At 43.9% G+C, this 25,970-nt stretch overlaps 1 protein-coding gene across 1 annotated transcript in view; it reads right to left on the bottom strand.

Moving 5' to 3' along the window:
* The window catches only part of VWA5B1 (von Willebrand factor A domain containing 5B1), a 575,143-nt gene that overhangs the window by 370,391 nt on the left and 178,782 nt on the right, over positions 1-25,970 (bottom strand). Inside the window, exons 10-11 of the mRNA XM_085614890.1 lie at positions 24,636-24,750; positions 20,680-20,865 (exon numbers count right to left, since the gene is read on the bottom strand). Coding sequence (XP_085471016.1) covers positions 20,680-20,865; positions 24,636-24,750 — 301 coding nt within the window. The remainder of the gene's footprint in view (positions 1-20,679; positions 20,866-24,635; positions 24,751-25,970) is intronic.

Below are 25,970 nucleotides of genomic sequence, written 5' to 3'. Positions count from 1 at the left end.
GCAATGACACCACTTTCTTATTCTCTTTGACCTACTTACCAAAGGTAAGGCTATCGAAGGTACCCCATTAGATTGGAAAGACTCTAAGCAAGTTACCTATTACAATTGGTGGGTATTGGTCACATACCTTAGAAAAACACACCTTGCCCTATCCCACTCCGCAGGTACTCCCAATCTATCTAAACGCATCTGGGAAACTTTAGCCTCCTTTATACACAAAATGCAGAAAAGGCTCTCTAGTCTCCCCGCCACCTATACGGGCTCTCTAGATCAGACGAAGACCTTAACCAGGATCCTATTCACCATCCACATGGCTTTTACCTGCTCCATAATGCTTTCCATCGGCTCTCCCTCTCCTACTTTTTCCCCTCTCTATAATCTACTATCTTTATACCGACTGCCTAACCCATTTCCCCGTCCCGATCTCTTTTGATGCTTTTGTTTTATATCCAAATCAATGATGGTGTCTTAAGAATATTAACTAGGCCCTATAAGTCAATAGTGTGAAATCAGATTAATCTTCCCTCTCTTGTCGGTATAAACTTTTAAACAATCAGGTTGTAACTTATTAAGTCTAACTTGTAGTCTTGTTACTCATCAGTCACGGTATACACCATAATTGTCTTATCAGTACCCACTCTTAATGCACCAGTCAAGATCTTGCCTTTCAACAGTTGCTTGGTTTGGAATGTGCCTTCTTTTTGTGTAATTCTAAAATTCAGTAAAACTTTTGAAACAAAAAAAAGAGGATTTTAAATTACAACTCATTTGAGAGTAAACAGCATATCTCAATTTGCTTCTAATTAAAGGTTATCACTTATTAAATGTAATAAGGTAACACAGTGTTAGTCAATAGGAGAGATAGCCCTTAGAGCAGGGAAAGCAGCATATTTCTTATCTGCTCCTAATCAAACGTTATAACTAATTAAATTTAATAAGGTAAGATAGTGTGAGGAAATGGGAGCGATAGGCCTCACAGCAGTGAAAAACAACTTTTGTAGCTTTTTACTAACAGGATGTGTAAAACTGAAGTACTACTTTTTAAGTACAATGCACCCTGCCCTATGAGTCTTTATGGACTACCTGAGGGGGTGACTTATAAGTATAAGAATTTATTTTGCCTGGTCGAAATGGCAGACTAAAACTGAACTACAACCTGTAGAGGCAGTCCTGAGACATGTTATAAAAGGCTACTTCAGAGGGTGGAGCAATGAGTGTAGCAAGCCCGCTAATAGCATTTCATTTACAGGCCCTGACACCATGCAGTACTATTTATAAGGGCCTCACAAGGAAATCAAATGTGCCAATTAGTTCCACACCAATTTTACCATGTTTGAAAGAGAGACCACAATCACTTTAGTACTGGTTAGCAGTGGCAAAGTGCACAGGGTTCTAATGCCGTTGAGAAAAACAAGAGTGAAGACAAAAAGTTTTGGGGAATACCACACCATGGATATCAGATCTAAAAAGAAGCGACTGTCATAGTGGAAGTTGAATATACCTCGGCAATTGTGGATGTAGCCTTAGTCTAGTTACAGTGTGATGTAGGGTGATCCATGTGCTGCCATTGGTAGAATACTGTCTAATCGGTAGCTGTGTGTGCAGTGGCTGAGTGAAAAACAGAGAACACTGAGATGACAAAAGAATAACCGTGAACTGAGAAACCCTAAACATTTTACTAATGAAAATGATACAAATGTGTCTGGAAGGCAATCAAATTGGACACAGCTCACATGGGTTTTGGGAGTAGCTCCGTGACCATGTTGTAGTCCCCCTGACTGTCTAAGAAGGTAGGTTGTAATACTAGCGACAATTCCACGAGCAGGATAACTTTTCAGTAAACCATGATGCCAAGCCAGTGTTAAGCTCCAGGAATGTGGTGGTCGGTTGCCCCGGAAAGCTAAAACTGGCACAAGTGAATTATTGGAAGGTCGTTTGAAGTAGTGGCATCTCGTACAGTGAAGTGTGATTGACCAGCAGATGCAATTAGTCATCCAAGGCAGTGACAGGTCTGGACTCTCTGTTTCTCAGCTGCCGCAGTCTTTTCTGCTCCTTATGGGCTTTGTTTCTGTTAGAAGTATCACAACACAAATTGGAGCTATAGGGGCAGAGAACAGGTCATCCCCCACTCAAACGTTTCTATACAACAAGTGACCTGTTCCCAAGGTGAAAACCCGTTCAAACATCTATACCCTTGGTCATATGCTTAAGACAATCTATACAGCATGTGGTCACACCATCTATGCTACTTATGGGTATGGTTTCACCAATTTAAAAAGAAAAAGAAGAAGAAATTCATACGAGGTACAATAGTCTCATTAATCCCAAGTGTCTGTCTCTAAACACCTAATAGTGGTGAAAAAGTGTAGGAAAGGAGCGAGGGAGCCTCACGGTAGCACCACCAGGGAGGTTTAAGCAGGAAGGTACTCGCCTGCTGCCTCAAGGTCTCATCATCAGCTACCCTCGTTCCGAAAACAAAATGAGTGTAAGGGAGGAGAAATGGATAACAACCTAACAAGTGCTAAGGTGTGTGTAAAGAGAAATAAAGTGCCAAATTATGTGCACCTAGGAAACCCCACTACTTATATATAAAAGTGAACTAGAACACACTGGATTACAATTTTATTCCATGCTGTGTGTCTACTTCTATTTAAAATGCCGACATGTTTCATTGCCTTTGGGTACACTCACGGCAATTTCTTCAGGGCGTGGGGTTTTTTCTCAACCCTGCGTTTCCGCCTATCTTTTGATAAAAACTGCTGTAAGAGACAAAGGATAAAGAGACAAACAACAACACATAGCAACATTAATTGACATCGGGCAAAGTTGAGAAAGTGTACTATTTCCCTTGTAGCGTGTAGGCCATGTCATTTACCGGGATTATACCCAACGTGGGTATACCTTTACCCTGGAGCTCTTGTATGCGATAGACTGCACTCGTTCTGGGCTCTTCAGGTTGGCTCCTACTGTGAGCCTGTAACACACAACCATGAATCACAAGCCTGTTTTATGGATTTTGACATTGCGTAATTCACTATGCGTCTATCCTTCCGCTTTACGCCTCACGCTGCTGGTATCTATGGCACCCCCCTATCTCGCAGCTGTCCCGTGTTCGCAATGTGTCATCACATCTCAATTTGTAGCTGTAGTGGGACGCTGCTTCTTCGCTACTGTAGCCCTCATAGTTGTATTTTAAAAAAAGGTTGGGAAGGAACCTCCTGGGTATGCTACAGACCCTCCCGTCTTACACTCTGTGACCCCAAATCCACTGCTCATAATTCTAGCTACTTAAAAGTGCCCATTATTGTAGGGTTCCGAGGGGCCCTGTCCTACCGGTCTCTCATGTTGCAGAACCCACCTTAATTGCTTGCGCGTCCGGCGTTAGCTCAGCACCGCATCAACCCGGTATGCTGTTACCTACGAATAAATACACTCTGGCTCACCTCGTGTACAACCCGGAAGGGAACCGCCCTGCTCAAGGAGTGTCTAGTGAGGCGCTCCTTTCTGTGTCGTGCATCGCCGCCATCTTGGACTGGAGTCCGTAAACAGGTTATCACTCACCCTGCTATTCGTTCATGGGGAAATGAAATCAAACAATACCTCGATCGCTCATAATAGGTGGCTCATTATATTTATACCAGCCTGCCATTGAATACACTGCAATTACATCTCTTTCTTATCTACAGCTGTCAATACGTAAATATATATAGTTTGGCTGTATTAATTGTCTAGTGTCACATGGCGCCCTATTGTCATAATGGAGTACCCCAGCTCTCCGCTTACACCATATCAATATGGTACGAGTTTAGGCTACACTTGACATTACTTGATTCAAAACCCCACAACTTTATTGTGAACGAACAATCCCCTAAATGTGGCTCACATCAGTAAGGATTAATAGCGGGCAGTGTATTCTATTTATTCCTATGATTATCGATTCCACACAACATCAGGATGTATCAATCAAACCTGTCTCACAAAGAGGTAAGGAGCTCTCACTAAGAGTTTATCTGCTGGTAGTTCTTTGCTGTTATTACTACATGGTCGTGATTGGACCTAGATCTCAATTTCTGGCATACTGCACCACAATTATTTTATCTAGGGGAATAGGTAATTGATGAACTATACACTTACCCTATTCCACTCAATAAGGTCATTTAGTCCGGTTTTGTCCACCCCCTCCTGGTAAATCCAACGTGCTTCCCTGGTGCTTAATCTGGTCTCCATATTAAATTGGTCCCCCGTCACCCTTTCGAGGACCACCCACCGTACATCTTTAGGCATGTGTTTTTGGGACTGATAGTGTTGCACCAGTCTGGTGCTCAATTTCCCTGCACGTAATGTACTCAGGTGTTCTTGTATCCTGATTTTGACCTTCCTACTGGTAAGGCCGATGTAGTGGAGGTCACAGGGGCATGTCAGTCTGTAAATAACATTGGATGTGTTACAATTGCTAAATTGGTTTAAAAACCAGGTAGTATTGTTTGCAAGAGTTACACTTTTGGTGGCAGATGTAAACGCACACACCGAACAGCTCCCACATGGGTAATGTCCCTGCGGGATGTTGGTCTCACGGGGGTCCTGTTTTGGTCTTGTATGGACCAGGCGATCACGGATGTTCGCTGATCGCTTGAAAGCGAAGCGGGGAGGTGGCATTTGCATAGTAGCAGTACTTAGCAGATGCCAGTGCCTGCGAATGGTCTGTCGGATTTTAGTAGAGAGTGGACCAAAAGTGGTCACTACTGGAATGCAGTCGCTACTTTTCTTCTGAGTTTTTTCTAACAAAGCAGCGCGCGGGGTGTTATAAGCTCGCTTTCTTGCTTGTTTGATGACCTTAATTGGGTATGCCCGGTCCTTCAATTTATTGGCTAACACCTGAGATTGTTCAGAGTAGTGTTGTAAAGTTGAACAATTACGGCGATACCTCAGAAACTGCCCCACGGGTAAATTATCCCTAAGTGCTCTAGGGTGAAATGATCTATAATGCAGTAGGGAGTTTTTGTCCGTTGGTTTTTGATGGACCGTAGTGGTCAGGCCCCCATTTTCGGCCTGTATATCAAGGTCCAGATATACTGCAGTTGTACTGCTCACCGACCATGTGAAATTCAAACAGCTGTCAAGGCCATTGAGCCACGTGAGAAACTCATTGAGTCTCTCTTCTGAGCCTTCCCAAATACATAGAACATCGTCTATGTATCTCTTCCAGAGGACAATGTTCCTCTGGAAGGGATTGGTGTCTGGGTTGATATGGTAGGCCTCAAATTGGCCCACGTAAATACATGCCAGGCTCGGGGCGAAGGTAGCCCCCATCGATGTCCCGGATACCTGAAGGTATAACTGTTCCTTGCATGCAAAAAAATTCTTTGTTAGAGCGATCTCAACACACTGGAGAACAAAGGTCTGTGGTGTATCATAAAACCATTCAGAGTCTCTCAGGGCTCGTGCTGCTGCCACCAGTGTCGCCTCCTGAGGGATACTCGTATATAGAGATTCTATGTCTATAGTGACAAGGTAGTGGTTGTCAGGATTATATGATACATTTTCCAGGATTCTCAAGACATCCGTGGTGTCTTGGACGTATGAGGGTTGAGTGATGACACATTCTCTCAGAAAGAAGTCTGAAAACTGGGATAGTGGTTCCAGTAGGGATTGAATGCCCGATACTATGGGGCGGCCCGGGGGTGGGCGTTGTGCTTTGTGAATCTTGGGGACTATATAGAACGCCGGAACCCTTGGTTTCAAATTGATCAGGAATTCAGCTTCTCTATATGTAACCCACTTCTTTTCCTTGGCTTCCGTCACTAGTTGGGTGATCGTTGCTTGTAGTTCCTTGGTTGGGTCCCGTACCAAGGGTCGATAGTTATTACGATTACCCAAAAGCCTGGCCACTTCGGTGTCGTAATCTTGAGTATCCATCACTACCACAGCCCCGCCCTTGTCGGCCGGCTTGATAGTGATGGATGGATTGTTCTGTATACTCTTCAGTGCTTGCCAATCTACATAACTCATATTACTATGGGTCGTGGTTTGCATGTTTTGTTCCAACTGACGGATATCCTGTAGCACCTTCTGTTCGAACACTACTGTTTCGGGGCCCACTGCACTGTTGGGCGGACAGAACTGGGAAGGTCGGCGCAGATTTGTTGAAAACACTGACATATTCTCCTGTTCCTTCCCCTCAAAAAATGTTTTGAGTTTAATTTTTCTCATCAGACCATGAAGCTCGGCCCGTAGTTGGAACCCATCGTGACGGGGAGTGGGTACAAACCCCAATCCTTTGTTAAGTACTGCAAGTTCCGTGTCAGTAAGTTGGTGTTTTGAAAGGTTAACCACTATGTTGTTATTTGCAGTTATAGGGGTGTTCTGCCTCTGCTGCGTGTAATCCTGGGGGAGAATGGCTGCCAAGTTGGATTCTGATTCTGGCGAGCTCGACCGCGTCCCCGACCTCTGTAACTGCCCCCTCGTTGGTCTATTGGGTTCTGCGTTTGATGTCCTAAAAAAACCCTGAACATGGCTCCCAGATCCTCATTGGTTTTGTCCTGGGGATTAAATCTAACCCTCTGGTTAGAAGTGGATGCTTGGGCAGGGGTCTCATCTTCCTCACTGCTGGTATTTTCAAATGTCCAGTTATTAGGTGCTCTTCTCCCCTGGCGACGTCCCCCTCTCCCACCTAGTTGGAATGTTGGTTGGGGTTGGGTCTGTTGATAGTATTGGTCTTCAACGTATGGAAAAGCCCATTCATGGCTAAACCTATCCAGATTGCGTCTAAGTCCCTTAATCTTTTGGTTGACCATATATGCTTGATATTCAATTAGGTCTTCTTGAATTCTAGCCAGCTGTTCTTTTGTGTCAGTGATAGTTGTGTCTGCCTTTATGGTCTCCTCTAACTCTAGAATCTCCTTGAGGAGCTCATCACTGAGCCTCTTGGCCGTATTAATTATTAAGACAAGCCAGTCCCGGGTGCACTTGTTCGCTATATAGCTCCAGTCCACCCGGAATTTCTTGTATTCCAAAAAGATTTTAGGTTCTATACGCACTAGAAGGCTGGCAGGTGCTGCGCCTGCCCTAAGATATTCCGTCATCAGGGCTCCATGGAGTGCTATCCTCACTTGTCTTTTCTTGGTGTTGGATAGTTTCTCCCATTCGTCACGGGCAGAAGGAACCCCGTTTAAGGGAGCATTAGGTAGTAAAGAGGGGCCTGATAGAATTGACGCTATATGTTCGTCCGTGAATGCGAGGCAAAACTTATCCATGTTCCTATCTCTCTACTGTTGGACCACTAGAATTTCTATAGAGTTAGTGGCTAAGGTATACAAAGTGTGAGAGTCGGAAAAAAGGTTGGGTATTTTCTAGGGGTAACTCATGCCAATCAAAGTCTTCCAAAGGAAGAACAGCCAAATATTAATGGTGCTACGTGTTGTCCCTCGTAATGAATTAAAAGTCGTTTAAAAGCTCTCACGGCTAAGCTGCCGTTCTCATAACCACAACACAAATTGGAGCTATAGGGGCAGAGAACAGGTCATCCCCCACTCAAACGTTTCTATACAACAAGTGACCTGTTCCCAAGGTGAAAAACCGTTCAAACATCTATACCCTTGGTCATATGCTTAAGACAATCTATACAGCATGTGGTCACACCATCTATGCTACTTATGGGTATGGTTTCACCAATTTAAAAAGAAAAAGAAGAAGAAATTCATACGAGGTACAATAGTCTCATTAATCCCAAGTGTCTGTCTCTAAACACCCAATAGTGGTGAAAAAGTGTAGGAAAGGAGCGAGGGAGCCTCACGGTAGTGGTGGTGGTGCTACCGTGAGGCTCCCTCGCTCCTTTCCTACACTTTTTCACCACTATTGGGTGTTTAGAGACAGACACTTGGGATTAATGAGACTATTGTACCTCGTATGAATTTATTCTTCTTTTTCTTTTTAAATTGGTGAAACCATACCCATAAGTAGCATAGATGGTGTGACCACATGCTGTATAGATTGTCTTAAGCATATGACCAAGGGTATAGATGTTTGAACGGTTTTTCACCTTGGGAACAGGTCACTTGTTGTATAGAAACGTTTGAGTGGGGGATGACCTGTTCTCTGCCCCTATAGCTCCAATTTGTGTTGTGGTTATGAGAACGGCAGCTTAGCCGTGAGAGCTTTTAAACGACTTTTAATTCATTACGAGGGACAACACGTAGCACCATTAATATTTGGCTGTTCTTCCTTTGGAAGACTTTGATTGGCATGAGTTACCCCTAGAAAATACCCAACCTTTTTTCCGACTCTCACACTTTGTATACCTTAGCCACTAACTCTATAGAAATTCTAGTGGTCCAACAGTAGAGAGATAGGAACATGGATAAGTTTTGCCTCGCATTCACGGACGAACATATAGCGTCAATTCTATCAGGCCCCTCTTTACTACCTAATGCTCCCTTAAACGGGGTTCCTTCTGCCCGTGACGAATGGGAGAAACTATCCAACACCAAGAAAAGACAAGTGAGGATAGCACTCCATGGAGCCCTGATGACGGAATATCTTAGGGCAGGCGCAGCACCTGCCAGCCTTCTAGTGCGTATAGAACCTAAAATCTTTTTGGAAGACAAGAAATTCCGGGTGGACTGGAGCTATATAGCGAACAAGTGCACCCGGGACTGGCTTGTCTTAATAATTAATACGGCCAAGAGGCTCAGTGATGAGCTCCTCAAGGAGATTCTAGAGTTAGAGGAGACCATAAAGGCAGACACAACTATCACTGACACAAAAGAACAGCTGGCTAGAATTCAAGAAGACCTAAGTGAATATCAAGCATATATGGTCAACCAAAAGATTAAGGGACTTAGACGCAATCTGGATAGGTTTAGCCATGAATGGGCTTTTCCATACGTTGAAGACCAATACTATCAACAGACCCAACCCCAACCAACATTCCAACTAGGTGGGAGAGGGGGACGTCGCCAGGGGAGAAGAGCACCTAATAACTGGACATTTGAAAATACCAGCAGTGAGGAAGATGAGACCCCTGCCCAAGCATCCACTTCTAACCAGAGGGTTAGATTTAATCCCCAGGACAAAACCAATGAGGATCTGGGAGCCATGTTCAGGGTTTTTTTAGGACATCAAACGCAGAACCCAATAGACCAACGAGGGGGCAGTTACAGAGGTCGGGAACGCGGTCGAGCTCGCCAGAATCAGAATCCAACTTGGCAGCCATTCTCCCCCAGGATTACACGCAGCAGAGGCAGAACACCCCTATAACTGCAAATAACAACATAGTGGTTAACCTTTCAAAACACCAACTTACTGACACGGAACTTGCAGTACTTAACAAAGGATTGGGGTTTGTACCCACTCCCCGTCACGATGGGTTCCAACTACGGGCCGAGCTTCATGGTCTGATGAGAAAAATTAAACTCAAAAAAATTTTTGAGGGGAAGGAACAGGAGAATATGTCAGTGTTTTCAACAAATCTGCGCCGACCTTCCCAGTTCTGTCCGCCCAACAGTGCAGTGGGCCCCGAAACAGTAGTGTTCGAACAGAAGGTGCTACAGGATATCCGTCAGTTGGAACAAAACATGCAAACCACGACCCATAGTAATATGAGTTATGTAGATTGGCAAGCACTGAAGAGTATACAGAACAATCCATCCATCACTATCAAGCCGGCCGACAAGGGCGGGGCTGTGGTAGTGATGGATACTCAAGATTACGACACCGAAGTGGCCAGGCTTTTGGGTAATCGTAATAACTATCGACCCTTGGTACGGGACCCAACCAAGGAACTACAAGCAACGATCACCCAACTAGTGACGGAAGCCAAGGAAAAGAAGTGGGTTACATATAGAGAAGCTGAATTCCTGATCAATTTGAAACCAAGGGTTCCGGCGTTCTATATAGTCCCCAAGATTCACAAAGCACAACGCCCACCCCCGGGCCGCCCCATAGTATCGGGCATTCAATCCCTACTGGAACCACTATCCCAGTTTTCAGACTTCTTTCTGAGAGAATGTGTCATCACTCAACCCTCATACGTCCAAGACACCACGGATGTCTTGAGAATCCTGGAAAATGTATCATATAATCCTGACAACCACTACCTTGTCACTATAGACATAGAATCTCTATATACGAGGATCCCTCAGGAGGCGACACTGGTGGCAGCAGCACGAGCCCTGAGAGACTCTGAATGGTTTTATGATACACCACAGACCTTTGTTCTCCAGTGTGTTGAGATCGCTCTAACAAAGAATTTTTTTGCATGCAAGGAACAGTTATACCTTCAGGTATCCGGGACATCGATGGGGGCTACCTTCGCCCCGAGCCTGGCATGTATTTACGTGGGCCAATTTGAGGCCTACCATATCAACCCAGACACCAATCCCTTCCAGAGGAACATTGTCCTCTGGAAGAGATACATAGACGATGTTCTATGTATTTGGGAAGGCTCAGAAGAGAGACTCAATGAGTTTCTCACGTGGCTCAATGGCCTTGACAGCTGTTTGAATTTCACATGGTCGGTGAGCAGTACAACTGCAGTATATCTGGACCTTGATATACAGGCCGAAAATGGGGGCCTGACCACTACGGTCCATCAAAAACCAACGGACAAAAACTCCCTACTGCATTATAGATCATTTCACCCTAGAGCACTTAGGGATAATTTACCCGTGGGGCAGTTTCTGAGGTATCGCCGTAATTGTTCAACTTTACAACACTACTCTGAACAATCTCAGGTGTTAGCCAATAAATTGAAGGACCGGGCATACCCAATTAAGGTCATCAAACAAGCAAGAAAGCGAGCTTATAACACCCCGCGCGCTGCTTTGTTAGAAAAAACTCAGAAGAAAAGTAGCGACTGCATTCCAGTAGTGACCACTTTTGGTCCACTCTCTACTAAAATCCGACAGACCATTCGCAGGCACTGGCATCTGCTAAGTACTGCTACTATGCAAATGCCACCTCCCCGCTTCGCTTTCAAGCGATCAGCGAACATCCGTGATCGCCTGGTCCATACAAGTCGAAAACAGGACCCCCGTGAGACCAACATCCCGCAGGGACATTACCCATGTGGGAGCTGTTCGGTGTGTGCGTTTACATCTGCCACCAAAAGTGTAACTCTTGCAAACAATACTACCTGGTTTTTAAACCAATTTAGCAATTGTAACACATCCAATGTTATTTACAGACTGACATGCCCCTGTGACCTCCACTACATCGGCCTTACCAGTAGGAAGGTCAAAATCAGGATACAAGAACACCTGAGTACATTACGTGCAGGGAAATTGAGCACCAGACTGGTGCAACACTATCAGTCCCAAAAACACATGCCTAAAGATGTACGGTGGGTGGTCCTCGAAAGGGTGACGGGGGACCAATTTAATATGGAGACCAGATTAAGCACCAGGGAAGCACGTTGGATTTACCAGGAGGGGGTGGACAAAACCGGACTAAATGACCTTATTGAGTGGAATAGGGTAAGTGTATAGTTCATCAATTACCTATTCCCCTAGATAAAATAATTGTGGTGCAGTATGCCAGAAATTGTGATCTAGGTCCAATCACGACCATGTAGTAATAACAGCAAAGAACTACCAGCAGATAAACTCTTAGTGAGAGCTCCTTACCTCTTTGTGAGACAGGTTTGATTGATACATCCTGATGTTGTGTGGAATCGATAATCATAGGAATAAATAGAATACACTGCCCGCTATTAATCCTTACTGATGTGAGCCACATTTAGGGGATTGTTCGTTCACAATAAAGTTGTGAGGTTTTGAATCAAGTAATGTCAAGTGTAGCCTAAACTCGTACCATATTGATATGGTGTAAGCGGAGAGCTGGGGTACTCCATTATGACAATAGGGCGCCATGTGACACGAGACAATTAATACAGCCAAACTATATATATTTACGTATTGACAGCTGTAGATAAGAAAGAGATGTAATTGCAGTGTATTCAATGGCAGGCTGGTATAAATATAATGAGCCACCTATTATGAGCGATCGAGGTATTGTTTGATTTCATTTCCCCATGAACGAATAGCAGGGTGAGTGATAACCTGTTTACGGACTCCAGTCCAAGATGGCGGCGATGCACGACACAGAAAGGAGCGCCTCACTAGACACTCCTTGAGCAGGGCGGTTCCCTTCCGGGTTGTACACGAGGTGAGCCAGAGTGTATTTATTCGTAGGTAACAGCATACCGGGTTGATGCGGTGCTGAGCTAACGCCGGACGCGCAAGCAATTAAGGTGGGTTCTGCAACATGAGAGACCGGTAGGACAGGGCCCCTCGGAACCCTACAATAATGGGCACTTTTAAGTAGCTAGAATTATGAGCAGTGGATTTGGGGTCACAGAGTGTAAGACGGGAGGGTCTGTAGCATACCCAGGAGGTTCCTTCCCAACCTTTTTTTAAAATACAACTATGAGGGCTACAGTAGCGAAGAAGCAGCGTCCCACTACAGCTACAAATTGAGATGTGATGACACATTGCGAACACGGGACAGCTGCGAGATAGGGGGGTGCCATAGATACCAGCAGCGTGAGGCGTAAAGCGGAAGGATAGACGCATAGTGAATTACGCAATGTCAAAATCCATAAAACAGGCTTGTGATTCATGGTTGTGTGTTACAGGCTCACAGTAGGAGCCAACCTGAAGAGCCCAGAACGAGTGCAGTCTATCGCATACAAGAGCTCCAGGGTAAAGGTATACCCACGTTGGGTATAATCCCGGTAAATGACATGGCCTACACGCTACAAGGGAAATAGTACACTTTCTCAACTTTGCCCGATGTCAATTAATGTTGCTATGTGTTGTTGTTTGTCTCTTTATCCTTTGTCTCTTACAGCAGTTTTTATCAAAAGATAGGCGGAAACGCAGGGTTGAGAAAAAACCCCACGCCCTGAAGAAATTGCCGTGAGTGTACCCAAAGGCAATGAAACATGTCGGCATTTTAAATAGAAGTAGACACACAGCATGGAATAAAATTGTAAGCCAGTGTGTTCTAGTTCACTTTTATATATAAGTAGTGGGGTTTCCTAGGTGCACATAATTTGGCACTTTATTTCTCTTTACACACACCTTAGCACTTGTTAGGTTGTTATCCATTTCTCCTCCCTTACACTCATTTTGTTTTCGGAACGAGGGTAGCTGATGATGAGACCTTGAGGCAGCAGGCGAGTACCTTCCTGCTTAAACCTCCCTGGTGGTGCTACCGTGAGGCTCCCTCGCTCCTTTCCTACACTTTTTCACCACTATTGGGTGTTTAGAGACAGACACTTGGGATTAATGAGACTATTGTACCTCGTATGAATTTCTTCTTCTTTTTCTTTTTAAATTGGTGAAACCATACCCATAAGTAGCATAGATGGTGTGACCACATGCTGTATAGATTGTCTGTTAGAAGTATGCCATGCATCTTGGATACCCACTTTAGGAGGTTCCATAGTCTCGTTGGTGATATTGTACCTGCTTGCTCGATCTAAGATGTTCCTCGCGTCAGTAGCCTTGTGGAAACTATCTCTTGTGCCTTTGTAGGTGAAGGGCAAGTGAATAGAAAAAACCCATCTGTATATGTTCTCACAACCCAGATGAGTAGAGATCAGCACAAATTCTCTGTGTCTTGCCAATATGAGTGAGGAAACGTTCTCAAAAAGAACACGGTGGAATCGCAAAAGTGGATCGGCTCCTGCTGACGAGAACTGAGTAGAATGGCTTCCTTATCTGTAAGCACATTGGCATAAAATTCTTTCTGTTGATAGGCTTATAGTACCCTTTATGCGTGGTTGAGGTGAGTCCAATGTTAGTATCTGTAGGAATTTTTGTAACAGGGCTGATAAATACTCTTTGAGGTCTTTGTTGGGAATCGCTTTAAGTATTACCCGTATACAGATTTTATTTCACTAACCGCAATTTTTGATGTTGTCCAACTTATCAATGAGGTCCTTCGGGCAAGTTTCCATGGTAGCTAACTTGAGGGCAAGTTTGTCCTGCTCATGAGGGGTAACTGTAGCATTTTCTTTTCTCCACTTGATCAAGAGCAACTCTGTCTGCTCGATGGAATAATCCAGGTCCATGATGGCGCTATCATAATCTTAGCGTCACACCACCACGTCCTTGCAGAATTCAGCCAAAAGTGTTTGGATATCCCCTTTGGTGGCTGGTGCTTGCAAGGTGAAGTCGGTGGTGTTGGTGGAGTCACTTGAGCAAAACGTGTCTATTGGCTCCTGACTCTGGCCAATTTCAGCTCATTGGGAATGTAGCATGTTGCGAACGGTCGTCGCTTTGGCTGCCTTCATTTCCACCTCTGCCCTGTTGTCTTGAAGAGAAGCAGGAGGGATGAGGTTCAACTACAGGTGTGGGTCTGTTCGGGGGGAGTTGTAATAGTAAGTGGGCGTGCTCATAGGCAGGAGTCTGGTCCCACTGCAATGCAGTAGGCGATAGAGTCTTGGTAGGAGGAACTGGGTTAACACTCTTCTGTTGTATGTGGGCAGATTCTGCTTGTCCCTGCCGGGTAGGCCTTTGGATCCCAAAGCATGCAGTGGGCTGTTGCCCCTTCTACCCGGTCCTTAAGTACAGCTGAGGTGAATGTGGCTCAGGATGCACCTACTTTCATCTCTCTAGGGTGCCATTGGTCTGCTGGGGTGCCACTGCAACCTGGAGTCATTTTGTGACTCACCTTTGCAGGGAGGCATCTCGCCCAAGCTGGGATGGTTGCATAGTCCAGCTGGTGGCCGCCATCTTGGATTTAACTGGGGAGCCGCCGGCAAACTTTGCAAGTTAATTATAGCTGAGAGACACCCCGAAGAGAGCTCGAGATGGCTCCTGTCGCCTCACAGGAGTCCCCCACACAGGGAACCATTCTGTGTCTTGCCAGTGATGCCTGGCGGGAGCTCATATCACAGAGCTCAAGCAAGACACGCCTTCATGGGTCGGCGCCCAGGCCACACCCTCAGAAAGATATGTTTTAAGGAAATAGAGTCCTCACATTGGCCTGTGGAGGTACACTATAACATGGGATGTAGAGGAGATGCAAGGTGGCATTGAATAAGTGTGTGGGTTTGCCAGCAGAGACATGAAGAAAGAAAGGAAGAAATAATGGGGAAGGGGAGAAGGGAAGCAAGAAAGGAACATCAGGTAGGAATACAAAGGCAAGGATAGGATGGAATGATATCAAAGAAAGAAATGGAGAAATAAAGAAGCATATGTAGAAAGGCTGATAAAAGAAGATTTTAGAGGGAAGCGGGAAGCTCGGGAGTAGAAGAAATAAGGGAAGATTAATGGAAAGATTAAAAATAGGGGAAGGGGTTCCGAAAATGAAAAGAAGAAATGAATGATTGAAGAAGAAAGGAGAGAAAAGGGGAATATGAAGAGAAAGAAAAGATTCGATGGTGGCCAAACTCCCTACTTTCTAATGTTTTTTTTTTGTTGCAGATTTATATAGCGCGAACTCGAACCAAAGGTATTGGAGCACTTATGAGCACCGGTTACATTACACAAGGACACATTCATTTTTTAAAATATTTTTTTGGAAGGCACGGGGAGATTAAGTGATGTGCCCAGAATCAACGGTTGTGGACCCCAAGGCTTGAACCTTGGTTTCCCAGCTCCAAGAGTGGCAGTCTAGCCGTAGGACAACATTCTCTCCTCTAATGGTGTATGTCCCTGATTTCCCATCTTACGCGTTGCATGTTCTTGGGCAAATCACCATGAAACGGATTCACAAAGTTTTTGTGCACATAAATGCAACTTACATCCACAAAAAACATCCCTCATTTTTATTCACAGAATCAAGGTCAGTGGGCATTCCTCTCCCAAACTGCATTAACGAATCTTTCTGTATGAGAGTTTTTTCGCAGCCAAAACTGGAAGGACGAGGTAAGAAAGTGGAAATTATGGTCCAGGGGCGACGCCATCCAAAGTTTGTATTCACAAATTATTTGCAGGGCGTTTGTTTCCCACTCTAGAACTGCAAAGCCATGTATACATTTAAAGACTAAAGTTCATGACACAGCGAAAGGGAATTTTACACTGGAATATTTTTTTTTCCTTGTACACAAAACTGTTAAAATAAAAAATATGCATTTGTTGATGCATGTTGAAAATCCACTAAAGTTCACATGGTGTACAGGGAATACGCCTAAGATTTACAATATGTTTACATTTCAATTATGTAAATCTATGCAAATAGTAGACGGAACTCTGCAATTTGCATATTTACGCAGTTTTAATTCAGCGCTTTTATCTCCTTGTTAATACTTCACTGAAAACTAATATATTGATGTTCTAAAACATAACTGCTATAGAAGAAAGAAAGAAAATGCCGACACTGCTATTTTTATCTCTGTTTGCTATCTCTTTTGTCTGAAATTTCATTCTTCTCAGTACAAGTGAAAGAGAGACCGTCTCCCTTTCATACCTTTAGCACTGCCATAGAAACAGACACAGTGAGCAATAACAGCAGACATAACACAATTAATTCAGCGCATACTCCTTCCTTTATTCGTTTACAGTGCGACATTTCCTTCCCACTGCCCAAACTGGCATGTGGATAAAGTATTGTACGCCAGTCTAAGGGCATTCCAGACAGCCCATTGTGGATCACGGTTGTTTAGCCTTTTGAGATACGATATATTGACAATTGTGTCACCCAAAGTTTCAATATTGTCAGTAATGCCAGCTCATTCTAGATAATCGATTGTTTTTAGAGATGTAAAAAGGAATGATGAAGAATTTTTTTATGTATGAATTTTTATGTGCATACCCCTATATGTATTGTACAGACATTATGGATATCAACAAAAGCAAAACCAATAATACATGAATAAATTAATACACTCAAGTAAAAAGTTGGGAAATAATCAGCAGAAGCTGCAGTCCTATGAGATATTAAGGTACGTGTTAGTCAAGGACCTTGAATGGTGATTCCACCGCTAGACTACCAACTTTGTAAAGTGCAGAATCCATTTGAAAGATTCAAGTAAACTTGATGAAACAAATTAGGTTCAATTGCCAGTGAAGAATTTCCAGCAATCAGAACAACCTATTTGTTATCAGAACCTCAACAAAGACAACAGAGGTGTAAAACTCAGAACAGCGGCAACATTTACTCTGTCAGCTCCAGATTGACTAATCCCGCTGCCGCATTCCTCTACTTTTTCTTTTGAGAACTAGACAGACAAATATAGCACAAAGTGTCAGCGTTATGGTGGAAAGTCGACCGACAAAATCATATAGCAAGAGCCCCAGATGACGTCCAAGGCATAGATATATGTTTGTTTCATCCTAGGTTTTAGCTTGTTCTTGTTCCTCGTGCGATACGCTTCTTTGTTGGTGGCTTGAGTTAACTGGCAGAAATCAATGCACAACTGAGTTGACTGTTTGGCTTCAAGATGATGACAATCAGGCTGTGCCAGGAGAGTCATTGAATACTTTTGTAGAATTTCTGTTATCTCCTTTATAATTTCTACCAGTCTTAAAAACAATGACTGTTATGTGGCTTGTTAGTAAAGATATTAACATACTCGTCCTCAGTTATTAGTAGGAGATGCCGAAAATATTATGCTGAATGATCTATCGACTGACCTGATTCTTTTTGGAAGTCATGAACTCGGGGGGGAAAATTGAAGAACATTACGGGTGGTATTATGGGTGGGTTAACTAAGCAGGTCAAGATGAATAACCCTTCTCTGATGTCTCCTTGTGCTGCACAAAGGCAATTCCACCCCAGTCCTTCTGAAATAGGACTTGATGACTAGTTGGAGGTAGACTGGGTCATGAACTGGCTGGCTGCTCACCGTGAAACACCCTGACTGGACTGGACGTGGCTTAGATTAGGTTCCCAAGGCAATGATGAGGATCTCAAAAGCACTTCCCAAAGTGTAAAACGGAGGAGCACTCGAAGGCCACCTGTTAGACCTGTCAGCCTCGGGGTGCTCATCACTAAACTTTTTGCCTTCCTCTTCCATTTTTTTCTGACCTTGTTTTTGCTGGCCATGGGACTCTGTGCACTTTACCAATGCTAACCCAGTGCTAAAGTGCTTGTGCTCTCTCCTTAAAACATGGTAGACTTGGCTTATACCCAATTGCCATGTTTAATTTACTTGTAAGCCCCTAGTAAAGTGGTACTAAATGTGCCTAGGGCCTTTAAGTTAAATGCTACTAGTGGACGTGCACCACTTATTGTGCCACACACTTGAATAGCCCTAAAAACATGTCTCAGGCCGTCCATTGCAGCCTGTGTATGAAGTTTTAAACCATCATTTCGACCTGGCAAAATAAACCTTTTGCCGGACCCAACCCTCCTTTTTAATTCAAATAAATCACCTCTAGGGTGGGCCTTTGACAGCCCAGTTGGAAGAATTCAGTGTATTTAAAAAGGTGGAGATATATGTTTTAGTTTTACATGTCCTGGCAATAAAAAACTCTCAACTTCGTTTTTCACTACTGCAAGGCCTAACTCCCCCCATAAGATAACATTGGCATTACCTTATTACATCGATTAGGCTGTAATTTCGAAATGGGACCAGGTAACCGGTTTGATGTCTTTTGAATTGTAGTGAAAAATCCTAACTTATGGTAAAGTTGGATTTCATATTACAATTTTGAAAATGCTACTTTTAGAAAGTTGGCAGTTTCTTGCCATAGTCATTTAGTGACTGTATCCTGTCCCTGAGTCACACGACTGGGTATAGCTGGCAGTTAGGCTTGGTGTATTCCTCCTAGACAGCCAAACACACAATAGAGAGCTTGGGAGTGTCTGGATGGCCCACACTATCAGGGTGGGAGGGCAGAGCTAGTTTAGCTCTACCTACAATTAAATAAGCTGTATCCTGCCTCCATAGAAAGGCCTGCAAACCCCCTGTAGTTAGTCTAGAGCCAAGGCGGAGAAGGCAGGATGCCTGGGGACTTCAAAGGGAAACCTTTAGAAGCTTCACCCCAACTTCAAAGGCAAAAATGTGTGTAAATGCTGGACCTCATACACCAACTCTTCAGTACACTTCTGGACCTGTGGATACTCTCTGCTGGACTGATACCCTGCTGGACTACTGCCTTGCTGGACTGCTGCCTTGTTGTGTTGATCTGCTGCCTGCTGCCCTCTTGCCTGGGAGAGAAGAACTGGACCTCCATCTGTTCAAACCCAGGAACCAGGAAAGTGACTCTAAGGGATTGCGGCTAGCATCTTGATTAGAACCTCAGGGACAGAAGGCTGCAACAACCTTGAACCCTCACTTGGACCCTGCCATCTGTGAGTTTGCCTGTCAAGTGGTGCCACCCCAGTCCTGGACACTTGGAAGTGGGCCTAAGGTGCTCTGCCAGCCTCTGTAAATCCAGCAGAACCGACGCATCTCCTCTGCTGTGCCTGCAATCCCAAGCAGAACCGATGCATCACTGCTGCTGGATGGATCAGAACTGCTGTAAAGACTTGCAGGCAGTCGCCTCTTTAGAAACTGCCACTGTGCAATGCATCCTCTGTGCCGGTCCTTGCATTTCTTGTTGACGGAAGCCTCAACAACGACGCCAGACTCCACATCTCCTGATTGTGCAGTGCATCCTCGGTTCCAGAATTTGTATTGCAAGCCCTCGTCAATGGGATCCTCGAAGATGAAGCTGGGCCTCGCTTCACAACCATGCCGCACCTCAGAACATATGCATCACTTGGGTAGCATAACGCATCTTCATCGCAGATCCTCGCAGCACTCCGCAAACCAGGATTGAAGGTACTATGTTCAGCGGGCCTAACTTGGTCCCTATTGCCAGCCTGGTCTTCATTGCAGTTGGCCTGAACTTTTGGCTTTGTCTGGGCCCAGTACAACCAGATATCCACAGTTGGCGCTTTGTGCTTTTTGGCACTGTTTTTACTAAGATCTTTAAATTCACATATTTCTGGTTCTACTAATTGGATTTTTATTGTTTTGGCCTTGTTTCATTGATTACAAATTACTCTGTTTTTCTAAATCTGTTGTTCAATCCTATTGTGGTGTGTTTTCATTGTGTTTCTGTTTGAAGTGTTGCACAAATACTTTACACATTGCCTCTGAGTTAAGTCTGACTGCTGTGTGCCAAGCTACCTGAATGCTGAGCACAGGTAAAGTTAGTCTTTGCTTGTGACTTCACCCTGAGAATAATTGTGGTTGCTGCTTGTGAAGGGCTTCTACCCGCTCAACCAGTAACCTAATTTCTTACACCACCTTGACACTGTAGAAGAGTAGTCATGAGAAACACACTCCCAGGGTGCATGTATGGAAGGGATGGTTCCCTCCTAGAATGAGTGTTAACACAAACAGTGAGTTTTAGAAATAAATGAAGGTATACTAGGAGGGAGATTTAGAGGAGATGATGTAGTCTAGGGAAAGTGTGAGCACTATTCTGTTCTATTCTAGGAGATATAGAGAGCACGTAGCTACCCAAATGGGCCTCCTATGGCTAGTGTGAGAAGCATGAAAATGGAGCACTCAAAAATGAGTGCAAAGACTGTGAATGAGATAAGGATAAAATGGTGCACTCCTTTATGTATCTGAGAACACAATGATTGACGGATGAAAGAGAGTACATGCTTCAGGGAGAGTGGGAACACTAAACAAGGTTTAAAGATATGCCCTTACTTTGAGATGCCTGAACACTTTGCAAATGAGATGTGAAATGCAGGACATTGTAGAGACGGGCTAGTGTAGACACTTACTGATCTTGCATTGGTGACAAAGCGAGAGGTATCGCACACAACTCCATAGCCCACCAGCCTGTCTCCAGGGAAGAGGTAGCTGGCACTCACTGGGGAGATGAGAACCTCCGTTGATTCTGGAAAGACCCACTCCACTGTGACATCACTGAGAACTGGAGCCATAGCCTTCTTTAAAGACTTCATCATCTATGTAGGAGAGAAGTGAAGAGAAGCTTGCGATGAGTCAACAAATGGAATAATTCTAAGCAGAAAAATATGAGGGGTGGGATTCATGGTGTGGAGCACAAGGTATTACACACAGCTTGGGGGAAGTAGGGAAAAGGGCACTAAGTGTAACGGACAGGGAGAGTGGCACCAGTGGTGGCACATTAGTTCAAGGATCTGGGAGTGGGACTCTAACTCTGTAACACGATGTATGGGAAATGAGGTGTAGGATGACTGGTCTAGCTTGCCTTGACAGTTGCACATGTTAGGCAGACCATTGAAGACATTATTTCTAAGACCTAGAACAGTAGCTGCCCAGGAAAAATAATACATGTAAAGATAGCACTGACAACAGAGAAGAGATGCCCATTAGTATTGTTGAACATGTATCTTGAAATAACTAATGTGTGCATGCTTGAGCTTGTGGAAGGATACTACCTGATCAAGTCAGCTATGGCTGCTGCATTTATTCAATCACAGGTGCCAACCAAGGCATACCCTGATGAGCAGGCTAAAGAACAGTGGCTCTACCTAGAGGGAGGATCTGAGAGAACCTCCATTTGAAGACCCATGTGAATGGCTCACTGAGTTGTCTATCCTCAGGTGGCGGAAATAGAGCTTACTGAAGAGATTCTAGTGTCTAGCCGAATGGACCCACCAAAATGAATGATTTACTGGCAGCTGGAGATCCAGAAAAATTGCAAATCTGCCTGGAGAGTGCCTCACTCTGGAAGATCTTTTGAAACTGACTTTTGCCTCAGTGAAATATGTTGCCTCAATCATGTTCAAGTCTTCTGGGAAGTCTTCTGGAATATATTGAGACCAAAAATACTGAGCCAGAAATAAGCATGAGGTTCGTTGTGCCGCAATACCTCAAGCACTTTTTACTGCAGTTGGCACACAAAGTTTCCTTCTTGGGTCAACTAATTTTGAAGAAAATAGTACAAAGACCATCTCCTCTCTTTGTTCCAAGGAGAAGTCATATTTCCAGGATAGGCAACGTGGTCTGGTCACATGCCTATCTCAACACATTATCACAGGAGTAAAGATGTTTTGCTATTGAGTCAACACAGCCCCATGATTGCGCAGTGCTTGCACGAGTCGCAAAGTGTGTTAAAATGCTTCATTATTAATGTATTGATATTTAATTATTCATACATTATTTATATTTAAAAGTCATTTTGTGAAACTACCAACTGATATACAATCCTCCAGATAGAAAAAATGCTATCAATTCTTTGACTTATTTTAAATATTAAATAAAATAAATACCAGTATTTATAAAGTGCAAACAATTACCCCTAAGGGTGTCAAGGTGCTGGGGGCCGTCGAGGAGATTAAGCGAGCTATTGTCCACAGTAGCATGGTGCTGGGCTAACCTGCCGCCGTTTACAACGCATGCGATTACAATGTGGTTTTTACAATGACCGCGTTGTTACATCGCAGTACCATTACAATGCAAGTTGTTACAACAACTTGCGCTAGGGGGCGTGTTGGACTTAGAAATAGTATAATTTACTATTCCAACTCCAGTATGTGCAACAGTAGGGAAGGTGTTGGAATAGTAAATTATACTATTCCTTGGTTTAGAGCTCCTCCTAGAGCAAGTCGTTGTAACAACTTGCGTTTAATGGTACTGCGATGTAACAACGCAGTCGTTGTAACGACTGTGTTGTAATCACATGTGTTGTAACACATGCAATGTGATGGCTCTTTCCTGAGCTCCAGTGTTCCAGAGTCAGCCACCATGGCTACTGCTCCACACCTCTTCCACTCAAACTTACAACGAAAGTCAAACTCCCAACAGACCTTAATTTATTTCTGGTGCTCACTGATGACACCCTAGGTGTGAATCCTAGCAGGATATGCAATTTTATTTTTTTTTAAAACTCAAATAAAGAGTAATAAAGTGTTCTAGTATCAATAAGCTTATTTGTCACAAAATGAAAAACTAGAAAAAGAAAAAAAAACTTTGGGGTAATCATATCCATTTCAAATGTTCAGCATTTACCATAAGACCTCGGCAATTCATATAAAACTAATCTCAACAGCGATGAAGACAAAAGCCTAATATCACTGTATACCATTTTAAACTTGCTACTCCATAGGGGAACATGGATTTCGGAAACTTAGACTTCCGAAATCAATAGCCGTTTCTACTCTCTTGTATAATTAAATGTATCTTACATACTCCACCAGCATCAATCCATCATACCAACAATCAAACACAGGCAAAGCGAGAGTCCCAAAGCTCATCAGCTCTGGCTGAGTATGGCAGTGTTTCTGTAAGTGGACCTTCTATTTATATGTACTTTACCTTCCAGCTTAATGCATGTTATTTGTATTACATCCAATTTGTAATACGTTAATATATACCTCACCTGTAATTGCATGAGATTGCATCTATCCAATGTTGCAGTATTACTTGCTTGGCAGTGACAAATAACTGGTTTAAAAATAATCCATTGCCAATATTCAATTCAGGTTTGTCAAAACAGGGCAAGATACATGCTTACAATTTAGATTGTGTAACCTGTATAGTAGGGCTTTTAACCACTCATAAAATATCCTTCCAGTATTTAACAACGGGGAAATTATTTAGCATTAATTGAGCTGTTGGACTTTGGAGTGGTGCGGCCCTCCTTGTCCAAAGTCCCTCAATACTGAAGAATTAGTAGTATGAGGAGTGAGTGACCTGATAATCTCAAGGCTAGAAGCTTTTAAATCTCAAGGTGGGGGATTTGCATATCTTAGTCACATTGTTCCTGTACTTCTTTGGCTTCTGTGTTTGTACGTAAGTACGTATATTTATAGCAGTCAATAAATAGTTGTTCTTGTGGGAAATTTCTGAGTCACAGAGAGACTCGTGGCTGAGTTCCTTCAGGGTTTAAAAGTTGACAGATGAGTCCCAAAGTGGTGGCTTTAGGAGCCTCCAGGCTAGTAAAAACGTGAATTTTTCAAGGCAGGGGTCATGAGAATGAGAGTTAGAGGCCTTGCATCTTCAGAACTGGAGGCCTTAAGTGTATCGGGATGGAACCAAATGACTTAGGAGCAGGAACACCAGAGATGAGTATTGTTTGGAGTCTTAGGCTTGAAGGCCCTGGTAGTTTTGGAGTGCAAGGCCTTGGGTGTCATTGGATTTATTTCTAAGGCCTTGTGAGCCTCCGGCTTGGTGCCTTGCCAGACATATGGATGTGGCTGTGGGGAGCCGCAAGATCCAGAGCCCATAGATGTGTGAGGGGTGGCTTGTTGATTCAGGAACAGAGGCCTTAAGCTCTTGGTGGCAAGAGGGCTTGTTAATATTAGGCCTTGAAAGTCTCAGGGATGGAGGCCTTAGGAGTGTGTGAGCAGGAGCCCTTCAATGTCTCTATAACGGACAAATCTAAGGACCCTCTGTGCAGGAACCTGAGGCATTATTAGCCTGACAGGTGGGGATCCCGACTTGGCGGTTTGAAGACTAGTGGTCTTGCCTCAGAAGTCTCCGAGCTAGGGATATTCGAATCCAAGGAATAGAGGCCTTGACAGTCTCAGAGCAGGATGCCTTGGGATGCTGAGGGTTGGACTCTATTTCCATTAGGAGTCTCCTTGATGGAGGTCTTGGGAGTGTTGGGAAAGGAGAGTGTGAAGGCTGGGCCCCAGCAAGTGTGGGGGGTGGAGACATTCACAGTCTCTGTATGATACAGAGCTGATGCTTACGTTTCTTAGGTGTTTCAGAGAAAAAGTCATTAAAATAATTTGACTGATGGTCATACCTTAGGCTGTAGCCTCTCACCCTCAACCAGAAATTCTGCACTTCCTTTTGAGACCGATGCAAGGCCCTGTACAAGCCTTCTGCAGGCATTCTGCCCAATCCCAAAACTGTAGCACCTGCATATTGGGAGAAAAAAGAAGAAACCAGTTAAATGTTAATGGTGGAGTGCTTGTGTGTAGGAGGTAAAAATCTTTTACTGCAGGATACCCAGAGCAAAGCTGTCACCCGCAAATGTTTCCAAACCCAGACATTTAAATGAAATGTGGCATTTGTTTCCATGAATGGTTACACAAGGCAGTAGTGCTACCCACCCAAAGACCCATCTGGGGGGCTCTGAAATAGGGATAAGAAGATGGGTATACTAAGTAGACGCCCCCGGTTAATGCCTCATCACTTAGGTCTCTTATAGGATGATCAATGTAGATGCTTGGGGTGGGTGGCTGAGAATTGAATTGTTTCTAATGAATGGTGATCATCAGTTAATGAGTGTTGAATGTACTGATGGAAAAGGGGATCTACTAAGGTGGGTATATCAAATATTGGGTCACTGAAGGTTTCTGTGAATGGATATGCCTACGTGGATTAAGTGACTAGAATATGTATGCAGTGGTCATCATTCTGGCCAATGAACACCTTGAAAAACTTGATTTAGAGGAATCTGAGCAAGTGGGTACATGGAAATCAATGGGTAGTTGCAGAAAGACGTGGACTCAGCATAAGTAAAATGGGTCGAGACTTTTGGTTTTTCTTAGGCAGACGCAGTTGTTATCATTCGGCAGGTGCATGGGGTGAGGTGTATAATTGGTACATAAGACGGACAGGTACATAAGTGAAGGTCAATGAGCCAATGCATTATTTTAGGTTCGGGTGTGAGCATCCTATTTGAATTCCCTAGGAATGTGCATAAGACAATATCTTTAGCTTATTATGCCTTGAGCTGAGGACGCTGTGACTATGCAGTGAAGGTACCTTGCTTGGTGCCATATATGGATGTGTAGATATTGGTGCACAGAAATAGTAAGTGGAGGGACCTGAATTCACTATGTGAGCTCTTTGCAGTGGCATTAGATTGAGTTCCCTGAGGCAATTTTATCAGGGCATGTCCGATAGTCTGTGCAGACTGTTAAGTTTCTCTGATTGGCTGCACAGTGGATTTTCTTTGGTGAGAGCAGTTAACGGTCCACAGATTGGTTCTATTCTTGAGTGAAGTAAGTAAAGGTCCCTGATTGGTTGAATTAATAGATTTTCACTGGGGTGTGCATTTATTGGAAGCTCTGCTAGCTGCATGAGTCAATGCCCTTTGTGTATGATGTGTAGTTAGCTGAAGACCCTGATT

The sequence above is a fragment of the Triturus cristatus genome, chromosome 1_2 (assembly GCF_964204655.1).
Source record: "Triturus cristatus chromosome 1_2, aTriCri1.1, whole genome shotgun sequence".
Taxonomy (NCBI): domain Eukaryota; kingdom Metazoa; phylum Chordata; class Amphibia; order Caudata; family Salamandridae; genus Triturus; species Triturus cristatus.
This window is presented reverse-complemented; position numbering and strand designations above follow the sequence as displayed.